Below are 21,656 nucleotides of genomic sequence, written 5' to 3' on the forward strand. Positions count from 1 at the left end.
TCTACAGTTAATCAGATCTCCAAAGTTTTTGACAAAATCAACACTGCCAGGTTTAACTCTCTGTTGAATAAAAAAAAAGGCTTTCAATAAAAAAAAAATGTACGGTCAACTTGAGACAAATATACATCACTAAAAGGACAAGTCTTTCCTAGTTACCAGTTAAATGAAATATACATCTATGCCTGCATTTCAACCTCAACAAATCCTCCTTTCAGGCTTAGTGATGCGTACCAATAGCGTAGGCCTATTTTTAATTATAACATTGGCTCGTTTTATGGTTACTTGGACAAACTAAATATTAAATTTTAGCAACTGTCGTTATTATTAATAATCATCATAGTATTATTGTTATTTATGTACGTACATATATGACCAGATAAAAATATTTATAAAACATTATTTATTTAAGCACTAACCTTCGACTAGGTTTACATGTAACTATAGCATACTAAACATATCTTTTTCAAAACAAGAACTAAGCATTGTTACTGGTTCACCAAACACCAAAAAATCAGAAAATAAGCTTAAATCCACCCACGGCGTAAACACATTAGGCTAAAGTTAACTATATTAAAAAAAAGAGAGAGAGACAAATTTAAAACGAGTTATAAAACCTTTAAAATTCGTCATATTAATATTCAAACTGCGTAACCATTTTCTGGACTTTTAATAAGACTAACAAATATTTTACGTAAAATGTAATAAAGCAAACTGCTACACTTATTACACTTAAAAACTCCCTGTCAGAGCCAGAAAAGCAAAAATGTCGCTAAAACGAGAATACCTGGATAAGTTTTTGGGTTAACAAGTAGTAAGCCGTTTACATGGTGTTTTAGTGTTTATATGATTTATGTAAAACTCGCGGAACTTAATATTTTCGAACTTTATCTGGAGCTTTTGAGAATTGTTTTTTACATTAATCAGGTACATATGTACATATAGGACCTTTATTCTTAGAATACAGCCCTATTTGTATTATTCAGTATTTTGCCTTTTTACGTATTCAAAAGTTTTTGTCTTATAGTGATACAGAATCAGCAGTGTATGCTTGTCGGCCCCCAGTTGCCCAGTGATATGTCTATTGACTCAAAGACTCACACCGCAAGAAAGAGGGTTTCGATACCCGTGGTGGGCCGATCACAGGTAGCCCACTGTATAGCTTTGTGCTTAATTCCAAAAAACAAATATGCTTGTCGGATAAAACGCTAGAAAAAAAACACACCTTAAATCAAAATATAAACAATAAATAACGACATATATAGTTTGTGATAAGCAATAAAGGTCTTAAGAACTGATTGAAATAGTCATAAAATTCACTCCTCCATAACTAAATTACAACATATGTGTTCTATGTGTATTATATATGGGAGAACAAAATTTTAAACGAAAAGTAGGGATCATTCGTTATTCGTAGAATGACAGCAAGACATATCAAAAATAAAATAAATATTGCAGTAAAAAGTACACAAACAGGTAAAGTGATACCAGTAGGATCGGTTTTTGAACGACTTTAAATCCTTACTTTGTTTGGCATTGCAATCCGCATAGCAAAACGAAGAAGTCTAAATCCGCCAAATAAAGTAGAGATTGAAAATTGTTTTAACATCTGTTCAGTTAGTATCACTCTATTTTTTGTGACTTGAATTCCACATCAAAGATATGTTATAAAATATATAACAATTAAAAATAATTTTTGACTAATCTATTTTCTTTTACATGCTGTTGTTAGGCCTAACTTAAATTTGGGGTTAAAACTAACTGCAAAATACGCTTAAAATAATAAAAAGATAAGTTTGTGTGTCTGTTTTGAATTTCGCGCAAAGCTACACGAGAGCTATCTGCACTAGCCATCCTTAATTTAACAGTGAAAGACTAGAGGATGGGAACTAGTCATCACCACCCAACGCCAACTCTTGTACTACTCTTTTATCAAAGAATAGTGGGATTAAGTGTCACATTATAACGCCCCCACGGCTGAGAGGGCGAGCATGTTTGGAGGGACGAGCATTCAAACGTGCCATCCTCAGATTGCGACTCGAGTACCCTTAACACCTAGCCATGCAGAGGTAAATTAATTAACTAATATTTCATTTGTTAGCATTGCAGTCTTATTCTGTCACATAGCTTGAAAACAATATAATTAAAATTTTGTATCACCGAGTTCGTATGAGAGTAACACTCACTTTAAAAGTCTTATTTCGGTTTTCTTCAAACAGTTCAATATCAATAATTTTAAGTATGGTTAATATTTATCTTATTTAAACGTCACAACTGTCATCAGTTGAATACTTCTCCACACATGTATGATCGAATGTTATTCTGTTTTCTCTAATATATAAAGTATTTACTTTGCCAGAGTTTCACACTGAGTATTGTATCTTTCCCTCTGCTCATCCCCTCAATGGCACAGCGGTATGTCTGCGGACTCATACCACTGGAAACCAGGTTTTGTGCTTAATTCTAAACAAAGAAACAAACTTTTTCTCTCTATTATACTAAATTCTTGAATCAAATATCACGTAACTGTGTTCTAGGTTAAGCCTTAAATTAATTCATATTTCCTCGATAGAAAAATATTTAGTATCATCTATTTGACTTAATTATTATGAAAGTGGTAAATGCATTTGTGTCTTTGATTCTTTTAAGTAATTTCTTCTCTTTGTAGTTATTGCTAAATATCAGCCAAGAGATGTCTCTGCCTTCTTGCAATGACTAAACAAGAAGGCCAAGTCAATCTCTGTGTGGAATCAGAAGACCTACAATTGATTCAGAGAAGTCCCTATTGAGTATTGATTGTTCCCTCACATTTCCCAATGATTTAATAGCTTCACACTCTACCCATAGAAAGCAACAAAAATACGTAAAAAAGAACAGAATAGATAATAACATTTGTTTCCAACTCAAACTTCAACCACCAATGTTTGCGGTCCGGCATGGCCAAGCGTGTTAAGGCGTGCGACTCATAATCGGAGGGTCGCTGGTTAGAATCCCGGACGCACCAAACATGCTCGCCCTTTCAGCCGTGGGGGCGTTATGATGTGACGGTCAATCCCACTATTTGTTGGTAAAAGAGTAGCTCAAGAGTTGGCAGTGGGTCGTGATGACTAGCTGCCTTCCCTCTAGTCTTACACTGCTAAATTAGGGACGGCTAACGCAGATAGCCCTCGAATAGCTTTGCGCGAAATTCCAAACAAACAAACAAACCAATGTTTGCTGATGTATCTAACATAACACTATCTTTTAAGGCAGAAAGGCATAATTTTGGCTGCTGGAATAAACGAAGACCATTTATTCACGAGGCAAGAGAATGTGAGAACGTGTCTATAACACACTTTCAAAACATGCCAAGATCTTAGTATGCTATTTCATAATCCGTGATATTTCTCATATTATCTATTGTGTTTAATCTTATATGTTTAGGATGTTTGCCGAATAGAAATTCAGATAATGTCTGGAATTCAGTTTATATATTTATAAGATATAAGTTTCAAAATGTAACAGAGATAAACATGATTAGCTGAATCGAAGGTAGAGTTAATACTTTAAGTTTTTCCAAAAGGTAACCACATTAACACCAAAATATTGAACAGGTTTATGTGGAGTATAACTTACATATGCCTTTCTGTTGAATGTTTTAACTTACGGAGATGTTGAATACGTAATATTGAATTATTTTATGACATCGCTTCATTGTTACAGTTCATTTCGTCACGTTAGTTCATACTTTATTGACAATCATGCATTTTGGTAATAGACCTACAATTGATTTTCCATTGCTTAAAGCTCCGTCGTAATGTTTTCACGTATACAGCACATCCCTACTTCCTGTAAGCTTTCCAAAAGCCAATTAGTGCTCAAGAACTACAGTTTCCCTGTGATCGTTTCAACAGTTGATCTTAACGCAATCTATAGATATAGCTAGATATAATGTATTGCTTTGTGATAAATTTAGAAGAAGCTATGTTTCCTTTAGTATACCAAAGGTGCGCATAATTTCAGTATGTCTTCGTATGGAATAGTGTGAATGCCCGATTCATTTTCCAGATGGATGAACCAATATGAGTGCGACTTGTACCATTTTTCCCGACGAAGATCATTCTTGATTACTTCGTATACTGTTTCCTGGAGCACATGGACAGATTTTGCTATTGACTTTTGTGCTCACGTATTTTTACTTGCACTTTTCTATACCGCGGCTAGTGTATGACCTTGTAGCAGGCTTCTTTCTAGATGGTCCTGGTTTATTCACATTCGATTGTTTCTCAACACCATTAAGTGTAAAAGATATTCCTGTCCTGGAAGTTATAAATATTTTATTTGAATACATCTTTATGACCTAAGTGTATGAATATTTTTTTACAGGAAAGATCATACCTTCCAAGTTTTCGGTGGCATCACACTAACTACGCAATACCAAATAAGGTCAACATGTATTACCATGTATGTTTTTCTACTACGACTATGAACGGGGTATGGTAATCACGTGACTTACTACTAATGTACACATTAAAATATATATAATATAACGTATACAACCCTCTGTATAAATATCTCTGATGAGTGAAGATATTATTCAGTGATTAATTTTAATCTATTATTATGAGATACTGAATAAAACTGAAACAGTGTTAATAAACGATACTTAATCTAACGTAAAACTATGGGTGCATAGCTGTTTTGTCATCAAACGGTTAAAACCCTGTTATAGATTATTTAATAATCATGTATTTTAAACCCCATCATAGAATCTTAAGAGGCGATCATTCAAAAAAGTTTGAAGAACCATAAAATAACATTTCTATTAAATTAAGTATCTTGAAAATCATGAGTAAATTTGAATAAGCTGTTTGTAGCTCTGAATAAAGATTTGTGGCGTGGATCATTGGAATTACTGACAAAAGTTGTTAAAATCAACTTTTATACAACAAGTTATTTCACCAATAAAAAGTTTTTAAACGACATCTAAAGAAATCTAGAGAGATCTTTTAAAATTAAATTTTAACTTCAGGAACTACGTAAAAATATCCAGCTTTTCCATTTGTAAAACAATGGAAGGTTTTAGTATGTAGTTACTTAATTTTTATTAAATTAAATTTACTGGAGATTCTTGTCATTTAATATGGTAACTTTCATTCATTATAACATTATTCTTTTAGTTTTTTTATAAAAGCTTTTTTGATGTGTTTTCTTACGGCAGGTCCGGCATGGCCAGGTGGGTTAAGGCGTTCGACTGGTAATCTGAGAGTCGCGGGTTCGAGCTCCGGTCGCACCAAACATGCTCACCCTTTCAGCCGTGGGGGCGTTATAATGTTACGGTCAATCCCACTATTCGTTGGTAAAAGAGTAGCCCAAGAGTTGGCGGTGTTGAATAGCTGTCTTCTCTCTAGTCTTACACTGCTAAATTAGGGACGGCTAGAACAGATAGCCCTCGAGTAGCTTTGTGCGAAATTCAAAAACAAATTCTTGTGGCAAAGCCACATCGGGCTATCTGTTAAGCCTATCGAGGGGGATCGAACCTCTAATTTTAGCGCTGTAAATCAGTAGACTTACCGCTGTACTAACTTTGGTTTACGATCAAATTGCTCTTTCCACTATATACTATTTTCAGTCTTCTACATATCCAATTCATTATTTATAGGCAGGTGACCTCTGCCTCAGCAGCAAGTTTAAGGACCTATAACGGTAAATTTTAGTGTCTAACCCGTGTGGTGGCCACTTGTTGTATAGATTTTTGCACAAAAGGTAAAAACGCAAAAAAATAGGAGGGTAAAGAATAAGTGATAACATATCTAATTATGTTTTGTTTTTTCCCAAGTCAAAACGACATACTGTCTGTTGGGTTGGACGAATAAAGTAGTTTTTTTTTTATTATAACACTGCTTATACATATACGATAACAGTTTGAACGTCGAAAGCTAGCTTCGAACTGTAAACCAGTAAGCCTAATATTCGTAATAAAAATCACGTTAAATTGCAATTTCCTTTTCTTCGCGTTTCTGTGCTTTCAAAATTTGTAATCGCCAAATAATGCCTCACCAGATTTCGACATTGAAAACTAAATAGCAATTTAGCTAAGCCTTTGTTAATCTGCCATTCGAATATAAATGATAAGTTCTGGAGTTAAATGAAAGGCCTCAAACAATGACTAGAGATAGATAAAAGGCAGATATCACTAATTTGAAATTCGTAATGGACAAATTAAGAGAAGTTTGAAAAACATAATTTGCAATTAACCGTCTTATCGTCATAAATATATGTTGTTATAAACCTTTCTGTTTGCAGATATTACTCATTATTGTTTCACGATAATGGGTCGGAACTGATCTAGTGCTTGTCTTTGAATTTTGTGCACATCGACACCAAGGCTATCTGCTGCATGTCCGAAATGCGAATATGAAAAATTCATGGTTCGCGATTCGTTGGTTCCGTAATTTGGGGAACGACTGTCAGATCTCATTATTCGACCGTAGACGAGTAACCTTGGGTTCAGCACTGGATGCTGTTTACTTTGTTTCTTTTCCTTATTTTATAAGTTCAAAATTTGGAACCGACCCGCACAGATAGTCCTTGTGTAGACTGGCGCGAAATTCTAAATTAATCATAATTAACTCATGCCACATGATTAACATAGGAGCCACACCAGAATATATCTTTAATATTTATAAACAATACATACGACTTGTAGTAAAATACGCCTGTCCTGTTTAGCCCAATGTAGGACAAACACACATGAAGAAATTTTACACTATACAAAATGCACTAAGCACCAGACGTTTCAGTATGCCCAGAACAACAAAACCAAAGGGCATGTTTAAATAAGTCCCACTAACCTCACAAGATCGTTACATCTTAGATGGTGATGATTGTTCGAAGATATTTCTCCACTCATTGTTTACTATATACATATTACTGCACTACACTGCAATATATTGGTTAGATTTAAGTCTCACGTATGTATTTGAAAAGATATTATACGTGAAATATACGCCTGGTAACCACTTCAAGTGAAAAAGTTGCATTTTATGACAGAACTGTTTGCAAGTGTAACCAACAAAACAAAGAAAAATGGTAAGATTACACTAAATGCTATAAACATTGTACTCATGGACATGGCCTTAAAGCAAAATCTAGAATCAGTCTTTCACATTGTATTCAAGCCCTGATTTTGTGAATACTATTATAGGCTATAGCATTTGACAGTTTATTATACAACACTAAAGGAAGGAGAAAGAGATACAAGTAGAACCTGATCCATTCCAGGTCACACACACAAAACAGAATACCTAACCAAACACAGCAACCAAATAGTTACAGACATTTTTTTTTATTAGCATTTCCTTAATTGGCTTTGAGATTTGTCCAGATTTTCAAAGATAATGAAATGATAAACTAAGAAAATATTTTTCCATTTTTTGAGGTTGTGTGAAATGGTTAACATCTTTAAACATAAGCATCGAATGTAAGTTACATCTCATAATAATTTTTGGAGGAACAAGATTGTTTGTTGAATGTCATGAAAAGCTATTCAAGAGCCATCTGTGCAAACTGTCCCTATTTTAGAAGAGTCAGCATTACTTCCCTGAGATACTGCAATTGAATAGTGGGATTTATCATCACATTACAACTCTCTCCATGCATGAAAGGGAAAGATTCTTCAATGAGGAGATCTGAGCCCTCACCCCACAAGTTACAGGCCTGGCAGTAATACCTCAGTGTAAGGAAATTAAATATAAGATATTCAAGCAACATTTCACAAGTTAAATTTCAATTTTAGAATCAAGATCAATACCTTTATGATATTCACACCAAAATCACACTTTAAATAATTACCTTTATTAAACCAATTTAAGCAAAAAGAATATATTCAGAACACTTATACATATTACATTTCATGAATAAACACCATTCTCATACCAACATCTAATTGTATCTTTTGGCTATCTCCCTCTCTCTTTAAGACTATTTCACTGGACTGGTGAGTAGATTTGTTATTTTGAGTATCTCAAAGATATGTACACTACTGAAGTTTAAAACACACTTTAGGTTCATTACTCCACACACAATTACATTAATGTTATATTAATAAGACCAGCAGTGATTCTTCCTTCATCAATAAGACAGTAACTATTACCGACATAAATTAGTCTTTTGATCATATGATGTATTAATAAATAAGTTACAAGGGAGTAAACATTCAAGTTATGGTTATTTAATATGGTAATGTGCTACTTTTCACAATGAAAATAAAAACAACTAATCCCAAATTAAGTTTTGTAACTAAAGAAATAGGATAGAAAATTGACCAATGACGACTTATAATAACGAAAACTTTAGGCAGAGAACATACCCCATATTTCAACAGAAGGTTGGTCTGTGTTCTTAAGCATACAAGGTTTACACTACAGGAGAATATTGTCACATGACCACAGTATAAAAACTCTTAAATCTTCACACTAGGTAAGCACCTCAACACCTCACTTGAAATATCTAAAGGAACAGAAATATCTAAACATTTATAAGAAATGTATAGCACAAATCTTACTTTCCTTGATAATCTGATCAATCTGTATACATATATCATCAAATTGAATTAGGTTATAAGATACTCTGGGGTGAAATATTTCTTCTATACCAGTCAAAAATTAAGGAAAGAGTATATTTAGAAACAAGAGAACCTATTGGAGCAGGTATTTTTCACTAAACTACAATAGTGTCCCTAATAACACCAGCAAAATTGGGTCGAGTTCATCCCCACACTTAAATAAATGTGAAGTAAACTTCACTGCTATATATTATAAGCCCTTGAGTCTTTTACTGTTTCATATGTTGATTTTGTATATAAATCCTGTATGCTTGATGTTTGTCATATCTGAAGAATACAAACCAATGTTCCTTTGGAACATGTGTGACTGGAATTTTTTGGTTGTTTTTCAAGTTGATATTGAGTAATTTATTTAGCAATAATTTTAGTTAAACATAAGTTAATTAGTTTGAGAATGACTGTGTTACTCAGGTAGTAAAGTGAGTCTGATGTGTCAAACTTGAAGCAGACCGTGTCAGTATTGAAAGTACAGGCAGAAATATTAACACACACAGTTACCATTCTACTAGCAAGAAAGAGAATCACAAGATAAGTTACTGAAGGATATAGTTACTGTTGATTGTTACCTGATATTGTTATTGACATTGAAAGATATTGTTGGAGTATTGTATTCAATGTATTTTTTTTAAAAATTAGATTTCTTTTTCTTTTTGGTTATTTTTCCTGATTTCATTATTATTGATTTATTAATATTTATAAATTGTTTATTAATTTCAGTGTGAAGTCCTGGCTAAGCACTTTTTTATTACCTGTGTTTTGGTAAGTGTTGTATTTACTTCTAACTGTTGTTATTGTGAATAAACTTTTTTTTGTTGATGAACACTGACTGTAGCAGCATGTTCATTTTATACTATTACATGTTATATGTTCTTTACATAACATTTTTGTTATACTTGTATCATTGTTGATAAATTTTATTATTGTACTAGCATAGAGTATAGAAATATGATTGTTTTTCCATGTCGTGAAAAAAAGTCTTAACTTCATCAGTAAAATATACTTAAAATAAATCGCTAGGTTACCTGCACTAACTCTTTAAAAAACAGAATTTTCTACTTTAGTTCTTGCCATTTTCTAAACTTTCACAAATAATTTAATAATTTACATTCCTTAGATAGTTTTTAAACACACTTTGAAAAATAATCACATTCCCATTACAGTATAATAAAAACAAAACATTTGACGAATACACACAGATCAAATATTCACTTTGAATATAGACACATTATGTTGATATAAACAAAATGAATTGTTAAAGTATGAACCTAATGCATTACACTGCAATAATCATTTTTTCTTTTCTGCATAAGAAACACAGGCCAGTTCAGTTAAACCCGTTAAATACACAGTATGCTTACTGTGAAAGATGCTACAGAATTGTTCTTGTCATTGAATGTAAAAATTCCTAACCAAGCACTAACACCTGCATTAATAACAGATTATTCATGTACAGAAGTCTAATTACATCAATATTCATAATTTACTTTTTGAATACTCTTCTATGCTTATAAAAATCACAAGTTCACATCAGGTTTTAAAGCTACGTACAAGCACTACTAGAGAATATAAGTTCCTGAAGTAATCGTCAAACATTACAAATGTAATGATTACATTGTTTTAAAAATTCACATTTGGAAGTACTACACTACATACATCACAAATATAAAATGTTAAAGTTTAAATACCAAATGTCAAGTTTGTGATGATTAAAAATTTTATGCAGGTACAATCATCAATAAATATCTTTTTTTTTTTACTTTTATACTGGTAGAACATTATTCTTATAACATTACAATATTATATGAGCATTGAACACTGTACTAGAGAGACAGAACTTTGAAAATATCAACTGTCTGTTCTTATGAGGTCAAGCATTTGAAAGTGTTGCAATTTTCAATGATGATTTAAATAAAGATTAATTCTTCTAGTGGTTTTAACCTTTATATAAAAAGTATGCAGGCTGTCCATGTTGGCTTTAGCCCTTCCATGCCTGTCACTAAAATTTGGCCTAGTATAATGCCAACAAAAATAAAACAATTTTAGAATCAAAGTTTTGAATCAACTACTCAATAAATTAGCTGTAAAAATGTATAAAGTTTTAGGAAATCTTTCTAAATAGCTAGTGACTTCATATAAATATAAAACTGATGATTCAGTAATTTTTTTAACATTAAACTCATAATGATACCTAGTGCTCATAAATTTAAAATGCCAGTCTGTAGCTCAGTTAGTGTAGCAAATAGCTTTCAACCATACATATTGAATAAAATTCTTTTTTCTATGCACACACATAAATAAACATGAGCATAGACGTTCTTTTATTTGGAAAATTTACAGGAGACGAGATTTTGTTTCTAACAAGATAACAGGTAATGTAACCTATTCTTTTAAAGCACTGAATAATAAAACTGTACATAGTTTCTAGAATATTAAGCCTCATTAAAATACAGTAACTGTCATAAAATGTTTATTACTATGTGTGGAATGTAGTTTGTATTTGCAACATACAGAATATTTTAGACAAATTATCACATACGACCTTCCAATGAACAAATTAACCATATTATTACATATTTAGTATGTACGTGTTGCTTCTAGACTGTTGCACTTTTCATATTAATAAGATACAATTTTGTTTTCATTAGTCCTTAGCATAGAATTAAACTATTTATATGCTGATCTGTAAAAGAGGCTGGTGTTTAAATAACTGCAGAAAAGTATTTCAAGATAATTGGTTAAAGTTTAGCAGGATATTCAGCTTTTCTAATTCATAATTTCTCAATATATTGAATAAAAAAACTAACAAATTGGTGATATCAAAAATGAGTAACAGATGAAAAGCAATTGCCATAATGAAAGTGTTCTGAAGCTTGAAAAGCTTCTTCTAAAAATAATATTGTATATGTTTCTTAAAGAACAAATTTTAAAACATGTTGACATATATTTAGTAACGAAGATTTTAAACAAAAAATAATTATTAACTATGTAAATATTATGGAATTTCAGAACAGTTACATTTTCAGATTTTTCTACAGAAAACATTTTCAAGAATTTTAAAAGAGATACTAGATAAAAAAAACAACACTTTTTGGAACTCTAGTGTGAAAAATTAGTGAAACAGAAGACATAAAACTGACTTAACGATGGACAAATAAAAACCAAACTTTACAATATGCATGCATGCAAGATTTACAATATCAGTCAAACTCATGACTTATTTCTCGCTGCGAAACTTTACAATCCTTTGCAGGATCTCTTGACCTGACACTTTTCGATACACCTTCAGTCAGTCCTGTTTGAGTTATCCTGAAATAAAAATAAAAAAGTACACAATTTTTCTTCTTTATCAATTGTAAAGTACACTAAACTAAAACCATTAACTTTCCTATTTATTCTTTTATAAACATTTTTAGTCAAGTATATTTCTGATATTGGCAATGCAAATGACACTAAAAACCAATTTTTATCTGCATATTAAGTTTTATAAAATCAAAACCATAAAACACAAATTTAGAATTTGAACCATTTTGATATATTCCAAAAAACATAGTTCAGTTTAAACAACAGCTTGCATTTTGTTATATAAATACAGGCTTATAGTAATATTAGTCTAATGCCAATGAAAAAAACAACAAAAAACAGCAATTTAAAGATGAAGTTAAATAATGAGGAATTCCATGTTTGATATCTAACGACCTACTTTACTGGCTGAACTTTTGGGAACACAATTTCTGGATATAAAACAATCAACCAGCCTAGAACACCAACAGCAAAATGTCAGATACCTTTATACTCCTCCTTAAATTGTTTCAGTAGAACAATTACAGGTCACTACGTTTCCTTAAAACATGTTAGAATTGCCTATAAGAACATTTATTTTGGATAACTGTGATGAATGTTTTACTATCTTGTCAAGTTATTCTTATATGATATTCATATATAAGCTATATTTCAAAAGGGAGATAAAAGTATATCAGGCAGAGTGTACAAGTTGTGTCGTAATATTCTCAACATTATAGACTATGTGAAAATTAAGAAACTTTTGAATTTCAGAATGTGTAATGCAAATTAAAAACCTTTTTGATGTATTTGATAGATGAAAAAAAAACTTTTCTGAGAGATAGAAATCTTAAAAACTCATTTCTTATATAGAAATTATATATGCATATATATGTATGTAGTCATCATTTAATGTCACAGTAACACTATGTGTACTGCTCTGTGCACACATTACACAGCAGTGTGTCTAAGATGGTTGAAACAAATGCTTGAAAACAAAAACTCTGAACAACTAATTATTTCAAGCTTTTAAACACCAATTATTGGTTTAAAATGGTCAGAATTTCATGTAGTTTCTTTACACTATGGAATTCCAAGAGGATTTCATAATTATTTTTCAAATTTTTATTGACTCATTTTGAGTGCTATAATTAAGTTAACAAATTTTACTAAACCACCAGTAAAGTAGCATATGAATTCCAGGTTGTGGCTGGATAGAACTTAAGAAAAGTTTTACATAAATTGCTTAAGTGCCAACATTTAAAATTAAAAGTATATAAAAAAGAAGACTTTAAAATGAAAAAGAATTAAATGTTCTTGCAGAGGAATATTATAAATCTCTCAAAAACAACAACAATTAAAGGCAGAGAAGGAATATTTGTTAAATCCTACCATAAGGATGATGAGAAATTACAGATGATCAGAAATCTAAAAAGCATTTGAAGTTAGATGAAAAATCAAGGAACAGAAACTGAATCCCCAAATCATAAGAACTTTATGAAAGAAAACTGTGGGAGAAGTGAAAATAATAGAGACAAGAAACATTTCTGATATAAAATAACAATAGTGATACATTATGTTACATGTAATTATTTACTTCATATTACAGCTTCAAACATAATTTACATAAAAGTACAATTTTATGGATGATAATTTTCCTTAGTGTGAATCACATAGTTAACTAATAGATACAAAACATGTTGTAAAACTTTGGGCAAATTTCAAATATATCTACTATCTAATTTCATTTTGTTTTTATTGCATTATATGAATATAAAAATTTAGTGTGGTTTGGTTTGAATTTTGTGCAGAGCTACATGAGGGCTATCTGCACAGGCCATCCCAAATTTAGCAGCATAAAACCAGAGGGAATACAGCTAGTCATCACAACCTACCATCAATTGTTGGGTTACTCTTTTATCAAAAAATAATCAGAATGACTGTCATGTAATAACATCCCAATGGCTGGACATGCAAGCAAGTTTGGGGGGGGATAGAGATTCAACCCTATGACCCTCAGGTTGCAAATAAAGCACCCTAACCACACAGCCATGCCAGGCCTAAAATAACTACATAAAATTTATTTAACTTTATGAATGTTGTATTAACAGTAAAAAAGAAACTTTACACAAAATGCATCAAAATGTGTTTATGCAAATAGACATATTTAACATGAAGTTTTAAATTAAACATTCTCATAAAATTATTTTTCATCATTGTAGACTGGGCATCAGACAGACATCTAAATTTTAGGAATACTGACACACATATAATTATTTCATATTTCATTACACTGCAACAGTAATGAGGTTAAAGTAGCTCCCTTTAATATTACACAGACTTCTGATTGTACTTTCTCCAATACATGTGCAAGGGTTATTTATCACTCTATGCTCAGGGCAGCTAGATTGAACAAGTGATATTACCTCAATAATCTATTCATTAAGTAAGCACACTAACTGCCAACTCTATATGCAGGCAATTAGTGTTTGGGTAGAAAACTGTATGTTATAAATATTTACTTTCAAATAAATGAAAGAAATTATCAAGTAACTCAAGAAACAAGGGATTCAGACGTTATCACAATTAATAATACTTCCTTTGATGGATATTAAACACATTATTAACACATATTTACGACAATGTCTGTTTGGTATAAGCTGTTGAAGGCTTTCTGGTAAAAATACCTTAATGGTAATAAAATAACAAGAGCTGATACAAGAAATTCCAGGCAACAGATCATTTGTTGCCCTCATAACCATTCAATATTTGTATATTGTTACTGAAATATTTAGTTACATACTGTAAAATTTTATTATAAATGGGTAACTAAAAATTTTAAGTTTGATGTACTGAATTGTTACAAAAAGAAAAAAATCATTTTTTGTCATTGTGAATTTTGTGAGCTGAATAATAATTTTATAGCCTAACATATTTTTATAGCTTCTGAAGTAGGCAAACTATGGCATAAACATGTGTAAAGAAATATGCATAATATTATTTTCTCTGTGTTCATCATAAAAAAGAACTGTGTGATAAATAATTAATATTTATATTCTTACACTTCTTCCATTTCTAGATCAGAGTCATCTTGGGACAATCGGAAGTAAGGATTTTTGGTTGTGGGGCGGAAATTATAACCAGTCAGAACAAAAAATCCCAGCGTGGCTGTTTCACGGAAAAACTCATTGAGCCACTCATACTGAAAAGGCACGGTGATCTGATGGTATAAGAAACAAACAAACAACTTTTGAAGTCAAGTGAAGATTATGCTCAGATAAATACATTAAACTTACAAGCATGAAATTCACAAAGATAAGAGTAAACTCTCAGTTCTTGGGTTTCAGCTTTACTACATCACTTATAATAATCATAAACCACAAAGTCAAAATAAATACTTAAAGATATCACAACACATATGAAGAGGATTAACAAAGAAAAGACATAAATATATTATTTCAAGTATTTAATGGTTATAGCTTTACTTTAACATGTTACAAAAGTGTAATACAAAAATTTTCTCCACTGTTACATCTTTGGACATATTTTAACAGCAAAAAACGATGTTAAGAACTACATTAACTCACAAATATTTGATCACTAGTCTAATGCCTAAATGATTTTAGTTTCTAAGGAAAAAATAAATTCATTCAAATATAAAAAAAATCCCAAAATAGGTTCAATTTACATTTTGCAAGATATAAATTAAAACTAACAAACTGGTCTCAATCCAAAAAATATATTACAAGGTACAATTATTCCCTTGTTTTTTAAATTCAGACCAAAGGGTATAACTTTCGAAAGTACCAACATGGTTTGCCAGACATGGTAGCTTTCTCTAGCTCTTTTAATTTGCACAAAATCTCTGTTTTCTCACCATAAATAACACACATGCTTCTCATAAATTGTGATGAATCAACAAAACACAAAGTTATACACAATATTTTAAAATTACCTCTTACTTAAACAAATTAAAATTCAAACTTACTTTACTGGCGCTATTGGTCAAATCCTCTGTTTCTCACTGATTGTTGTTAGATATTAATTTAAACAACCACTTATATGTAATTAGTAATTATTTATTTTTTTAATTACCAGATACTATTTAGTAACTAGTTTTATCCTCAATTTCATCTGTTAGCTTCCTGTTATTTTCAGGAGCCTCCAGGCATGTGAATAGCACAATAGTCTCTTTATCGAAAAAACCCAGGGTTAAATCTTGGCTACTCTCATCACATAAACAGTCCTTTTTAAGACTTTCCTCAAGACAGCAGCAAATTAGCAACTGAAATGTAGGATAAAACTAGATAATAAAAATGAGTATATATTAAAGATAAACAAATCAATAATGAAAAATAGGTGAATGTATCGGCTACTAACAAAGACAACAGTTCATATTTCGTAGCCTCAAATTTTAACACCATAAACATTTACCTTCCAGTTTTTAATAGTAGATATATTTTTTATTCTCTACTATTGAAAATAAGGGTTAAGGGGTTAAGCTATCAATGGGTGGAGGTTCATTATCAGCAAAAAAGGAATGGTATTACAATGGAAGGAAGAAGTCTTAAATACAATCAAATATTTTTGACTAATCAACTCTTAAACCACCTTTCTAGCTACTTTAATAGCTTTTGTTCCATATATAAAGATAATTCATGAAGACAAGATGTATATAAATCTTAAGTATGATCATCTTTGAGCTTTATTGCACTTAATATATTCTCAAAGTACTTCTATGAAAGTTTCTGGAATGTTAAACTATAAAATGTGAAGATTGGTTGGTTGATTTGGTGTTTTATGGCACAAAGCAGATAGGCTATCTATGCCAAACATCCAGTAAAAAATTAAATTTAAAGTAAAATTAGGAAATTTATAAAAGTAAATTAAGGTAAAATAAAACAAAGTTAAAAAAAAGCAGGAAACCAATGTTCACATCTAGTCTACAGCATTACGAGAAACACTACAGTAATACAAGTTGTAGAGGACTTTCTGTAGCATAACTGTAATTATCTGAACTTGCCAGGAAGGCTAACAGGCAAGTATAAAAACCACAGTCAGTCACCTGAAGTTGGATTTTCCAGTCCTGGTTCCAAGTTATTTGATGCTATGGCCATTTTCAAAAAGTAATAAAAATTTTAAATGACTTGAAGCAAAATTTTTAATAATAACTTCCCAGGATGACTAACAGGTAGTTCGAATAGTGGCGTTAGTTACATGAAGTTGGCCTTTCCAGACCTGGTTTCTAGTTATTTGACTTTACAGCCATTTTCTAATTTCAAATCAAACTAGATGTACTGTGATTCTTAAAAGGGAATCTCATTAAAAAAATCTAATGTATGAATTAAAAAAACTTAAATAGCATTAAAAAGATTAATGGCCTATAAAAAACTAAAAATATTTTCAAGGTGTACAGTGTCACCATCACCAATAACACTGTCTAATGTTATGGACAAACCTTGGGACAGAATATGGTGAAAATGGCTCCGTCATTGAGAGTCATTACGACGACAAAAAAGTAAAATATGATTTACTGTGACCTAAGTATCACACAGATAACACAATGGTGCATCAGTTCCAGATAAAAGAAAACAATTACTTAAAAAACTGTGATCAATGCGTAGTCTAGTTAGAACAACTTCCTCTTTCCAATCCTTACGGAAGCAAGACAACCAAAGTCCAATATAGGGTTTTATTTGGAAAAGCTTGTTGTCATATTCCTCATTTCAAGTCGACTCCCAATTGACATGGAACTGAGCCTTTAATACAGGACCATAGTCCACATATAGAACAAGCACAACAGTGGTAGTGCCAGAGCAGATAGATTTTGCTACGGCATCAGTGAGCTCATTCCCACAAATACCAATGTGGCCTGGTATGCAAAAAAATTGGATAAAAGTAGATGTTAAAGATAACTGGGCCACTCGGTTTTGAATATCAGTGAGAACAAGGTGTGAACTAACGTGAAGCAATTCCAGGGCCAGTAGAGAACAAAGTGAGTCAGTATAAATAGTGCAGTTTGAATACTGCTTAGCTTTTATGTGATCCAGGGCAAGAGAAATGGCATACAGTTCAGCAGTGAACACAGAAGCTGTAGAGTGAATTCTGCATGCAACCACCAAACCACACCAAAATCACCTCATTTCAAACCATCTGTATAAACAGGAATGAAAGGATGGTTCAAAAGATGTTCAGCAAATAACAGACAATATTTCCAATCAGGAGTGTCTGCTTTTCTCAGATGACTTAAAGATAGGTCACATTGGGAGACCGTAAGAAGCCATGGTGGGATGGGCTGACCAGTGGATACAGCAATGTTATCCAAAGACAGACACAATTCATCCAACTGCACCTGGATACGAAGGCCAAAAGGAGCAATGGTAGGTCATTTATCCTGAAAAAGTATGGCCCACCGAGGAAGGAAAACACAATTCCTGGTGGGATGCTTTGGTAAGGAACGAAGTTTCAAAGCATATAGTAAAGCCAGTTGCAAACGGCAGATGTGCTAAGAAGGCTCATGAGACTGTATATAAGCTCTTAACTGGGGTAGTGCGGAAAGCCCCAGTGCAGAGCTGAAGTTCTTGATGATGAATGGAGTCCAGCATTTGTAAGGCCGAAGTCTTGGCAGACCCATAGACCAGTGATCCAAAGTCGAGTTTCGATCAAATAAGAGCATGATATATCATTAACATAGAACATCGATCTGCTCTCCAGGTGGTGGAAGAGAGGACATGGAGGATGTTCAGTGCTCTTGTACATTTGACCCATAGCTGCTTAATGTGCTTACAGTCAAAGCTAAGCCCCAAGAACGTGGTGTTAGACATCACAGGCACAACAACTTCACCAATACAGTGTTCGGGATCAGGGTGAATACACTGTTGGCATCAAAAGTGCATGTAAACAGTTTGAGAGAGAGAGAAATTAAAGCCGTTTGCCATGGTCCACTTCAGTACATGATTGAGGGCAGTTTGTAGCTGGTGCTCAATATTTCTCATGTTCGATGACTGACATGAAATGTGAAAGTCGTCGACATAGAGCCTGTTTGCAACAGTGAGAGGGAATTGTTTAGTGACTGCATTAATATTTATACTGAAAAGTTTGACACTCAAAACACAGGTTTGAGGAACTCCAAATTCCTGTAGAAAAGAATGGGAAAGAATCTCCTGTCCATTAAAAATTTTTTAATAAAAATGGGCAAATGGCCATGTAACCCATATATATGGTCTTGCAAAATGCCATAACTCCAAGTTCTATCATAAGCCTTCTCAATGTTAAAGAATACTGATACATGATATTATCATTTGAGAAAGGCTTCTCCGATGGATGTTTCAAGTCGAATCAGGTGGTCCATGGTGGAGGGCTGTCATCGGAAAACACACTGGGTGGGTGAGAAGAGATTGTTTGATTCAAGGAACCAAATGAGATGAGCATTAACCATCCTCTCAAAGGTCTTACAGAGACAGCTCATCAAAGCAATTGGATGATAGTTTGAAGGAATCTTGGGATCCTTCCCAGGCTAAGAGAAAGGTAGGAGAATAGCCTGGTGCCAGACAGCAGGAAAAACATTCTCCTGCCAGAATTGGTTAAAAACAAGCAGAGGAAAATAGTAGGAAAAGCAGGAGATAGATGGCACAGCATTTCACAGTGTACATCATCAGGTAAAACCGATGAAGGGCCATTTTTAGTTCCACAAGTGTAAAGGGACTATTATAGTCATAGAGACAATCAGCTTGAAAGGACACAGGTGTTTGTTCTGCCTGAGTCTTGATGGCTAAGAAGGTGGAGGAAGAAGCAGAAGTGCTAGATACCTGGCAAAAACTTTCACCTAGAGTATCAGTGATGCTCCAGGTATCATCTATTTCTTGACCATCAGAGAGCAAGATCGAGAGGGGGACAGAATTATACTGCCAACTGACCTTTCAAATCTTGTCCCATATACTTTGGAACTGGTGATAGAAGATATGCTGGTTGTGAGCTTAATCCAAGATTCCTTCTGGCTTTGACATCTTACCCACCAAGCATGTGCACAGGCCTGCTGGAAAGCGATGCAATGCAAGAGTGTGGGATACCTACGACAAGTATCCCAGGCCTGTTTTTGGGCCTTCTGTGCCATGTGGCAGGCAGGATTCCACCACGGACAAGGATATCGTGGAAAATGTGTTGAGGTTTTAGGAATAAACTGAGCAGCTGCCTATATAATACAGTCAGTTACTGCTACTACATAATCATCTATTGATGGCTGACAGACAATGGCAGGATCAAGTTATACAAAAGCAGTGAAAGAGGGCCAGTTTGCTTGATCCAGCTTCCACCAGGGTACACGGGTTGGGTAGTATTGACCACAGCCAATCTCTCTCAAAATTATAGGGAAATGATCACTGCCTCGTGGATTACTGTCAACCCCCCCAAAAAAATGGGAGAGTAGTGAAGGGAAGCCAATTGGGAGGTCAATAGCAGTAAAGGACTGGCTAGGTGCATAAAAATAAGTAGAAAAACCAGTATTGAAAAGAGAAAGGTTGTGATCAGACAGCATATGTTCTATGGTGCAACCTCTCCTATCAACATCAGCACTTCCCCAGAGGGAATGATGTCTATTATAGACCCCAGGATTGAAAAGGGGACACGACAACTGTTCAGTGACAGCACCAAGGTCTTATTGATCATAGGTCTCTTCAGGTGACAGGTAGAGAACAAATACTAATGGTACGACTCAAGGAAACACGGATGGCTATGGCCTCCAAGGGTGTGTCAAGTGGCAAAGACAGGGTAGGCACATGCTGATCAACCAACAATGTCACCCCTCCATGCACTCGTTCATCACACAGCCTGTCAGTTCTGTACTAAGAAAAGACGACTGTATCGGCAGGTTTCAGAAATGTTTCCTGAAAGGAGAGACATACAGGATGGTAGGAAGCAATCAGTGTTTTGGTGTCATCCAGATTAGAACGTAAACCTTGTATCAAGGTGGCCATTTTTATTTACGTGTAGATGAATTGGGTGGAAAACCCTTCTGTTTATGACCACGTCTTTTTTCTTCACTGTCTTTATTCAAGGAGGTCAAATGACCTTCATGAATCCTGCCCTAGATCGATTGGGCAGGTCTTTGCTGTTGAAAGAGGATTCCAGTGACTGAGAATGTGAAGAAATGATCATTTTGCATCGTGGGGTGGGAGAAGAAGATGTATTCAAGGAAATGCCTGTACCCAAAACCAAAGGAAGTGGATCTTGGGATTTGTTGGAATGTATGGAAGGGACAGAGTTGGGTGTTGAAGTTGATTCATCAACCTTTTTAATCATGGAGGTCAAAAAACTTTTCATTTGTTTTGAAAATTATACTTTTAAAGGCACAGAGATATCTGTCTGCACTCCTACTGTAGTAGTGAAACAGAATGCAGCAGCATATGTCTGAGATAAAGTGGTGGACAGCAACTTGCGAGCCTCAGGATAAGTAATGTTATGAATCATTTTCAAATGCTGCACCTCTTTTTCTTCCAACCATTTAGGGCAAGAATGAAAGTAGAATGGATTAGAGCCATTGCAATTGATGCAATGAGGGTCCGTTTCACACTCGTGGGCATCATGGTCCTTGCCACCGCACTGAGCACATATTAAGGAATCACAACATAACGTCTTCAAGTGACCGAACTGCTGACACTGGAAACATTATAGAGGATTTGGAATGTATGGCTGTACTATGCAATTAAGATAACCTCCCTTAATGGTGGCAGGTGGACATGGTGACATAAATGTGAAAATGAGGACACTGATCGGCATC

The 21,656-nt window shown here is 33.4% G+C and overlaps 1 protein-coding gene across 1 annotated transcript in view; it reads right to left on the reverse strand.

Moving 5' to 3' along the window:
* Positions 1-7,817: 7,817 nt before the first annotated feature.
* LOC143230830 (protein GPR107-like) overlaps positions 7,818-21,656 on the reverse strand; it is a 60,892-nt gene continuing 47,053 nt past the window's right edge. Inside the window, exons 15-16 of the mRNA XM_076465046.1 lie at positions 14,944-15,101; positions 7,818-11,908 (exon numbers count right to left, since the gene is read on the reverse strand). Of these exons, the coding sequence (XP_076321161.1) occupies positions 11,800-11,908; positions 14,944-15,101 (267 nt within the window). The 3' untranslated portion in view covers positions 7,818-11,799. The remainder of the gene's footprint in view (positions 11,909-14,943; positions 15,102-21,656) is intronic.

Source organism: Tachypleus tridentatus, chromosome 10 (genome assembly GCF_004210375.1).
Source record: "Tachypleus tridentatus isolate NWPU-2018 chromosome 10, ASM421037v1, whole genome shotgun sequence".
In the NCBI taxonomy this organism is placed as follows: Eukaryota; Metazoa; Arthropoda; class Merostomata; order Xiphosura; family Limulidae; genus Tachypleus; species Tachypleus tridentatus.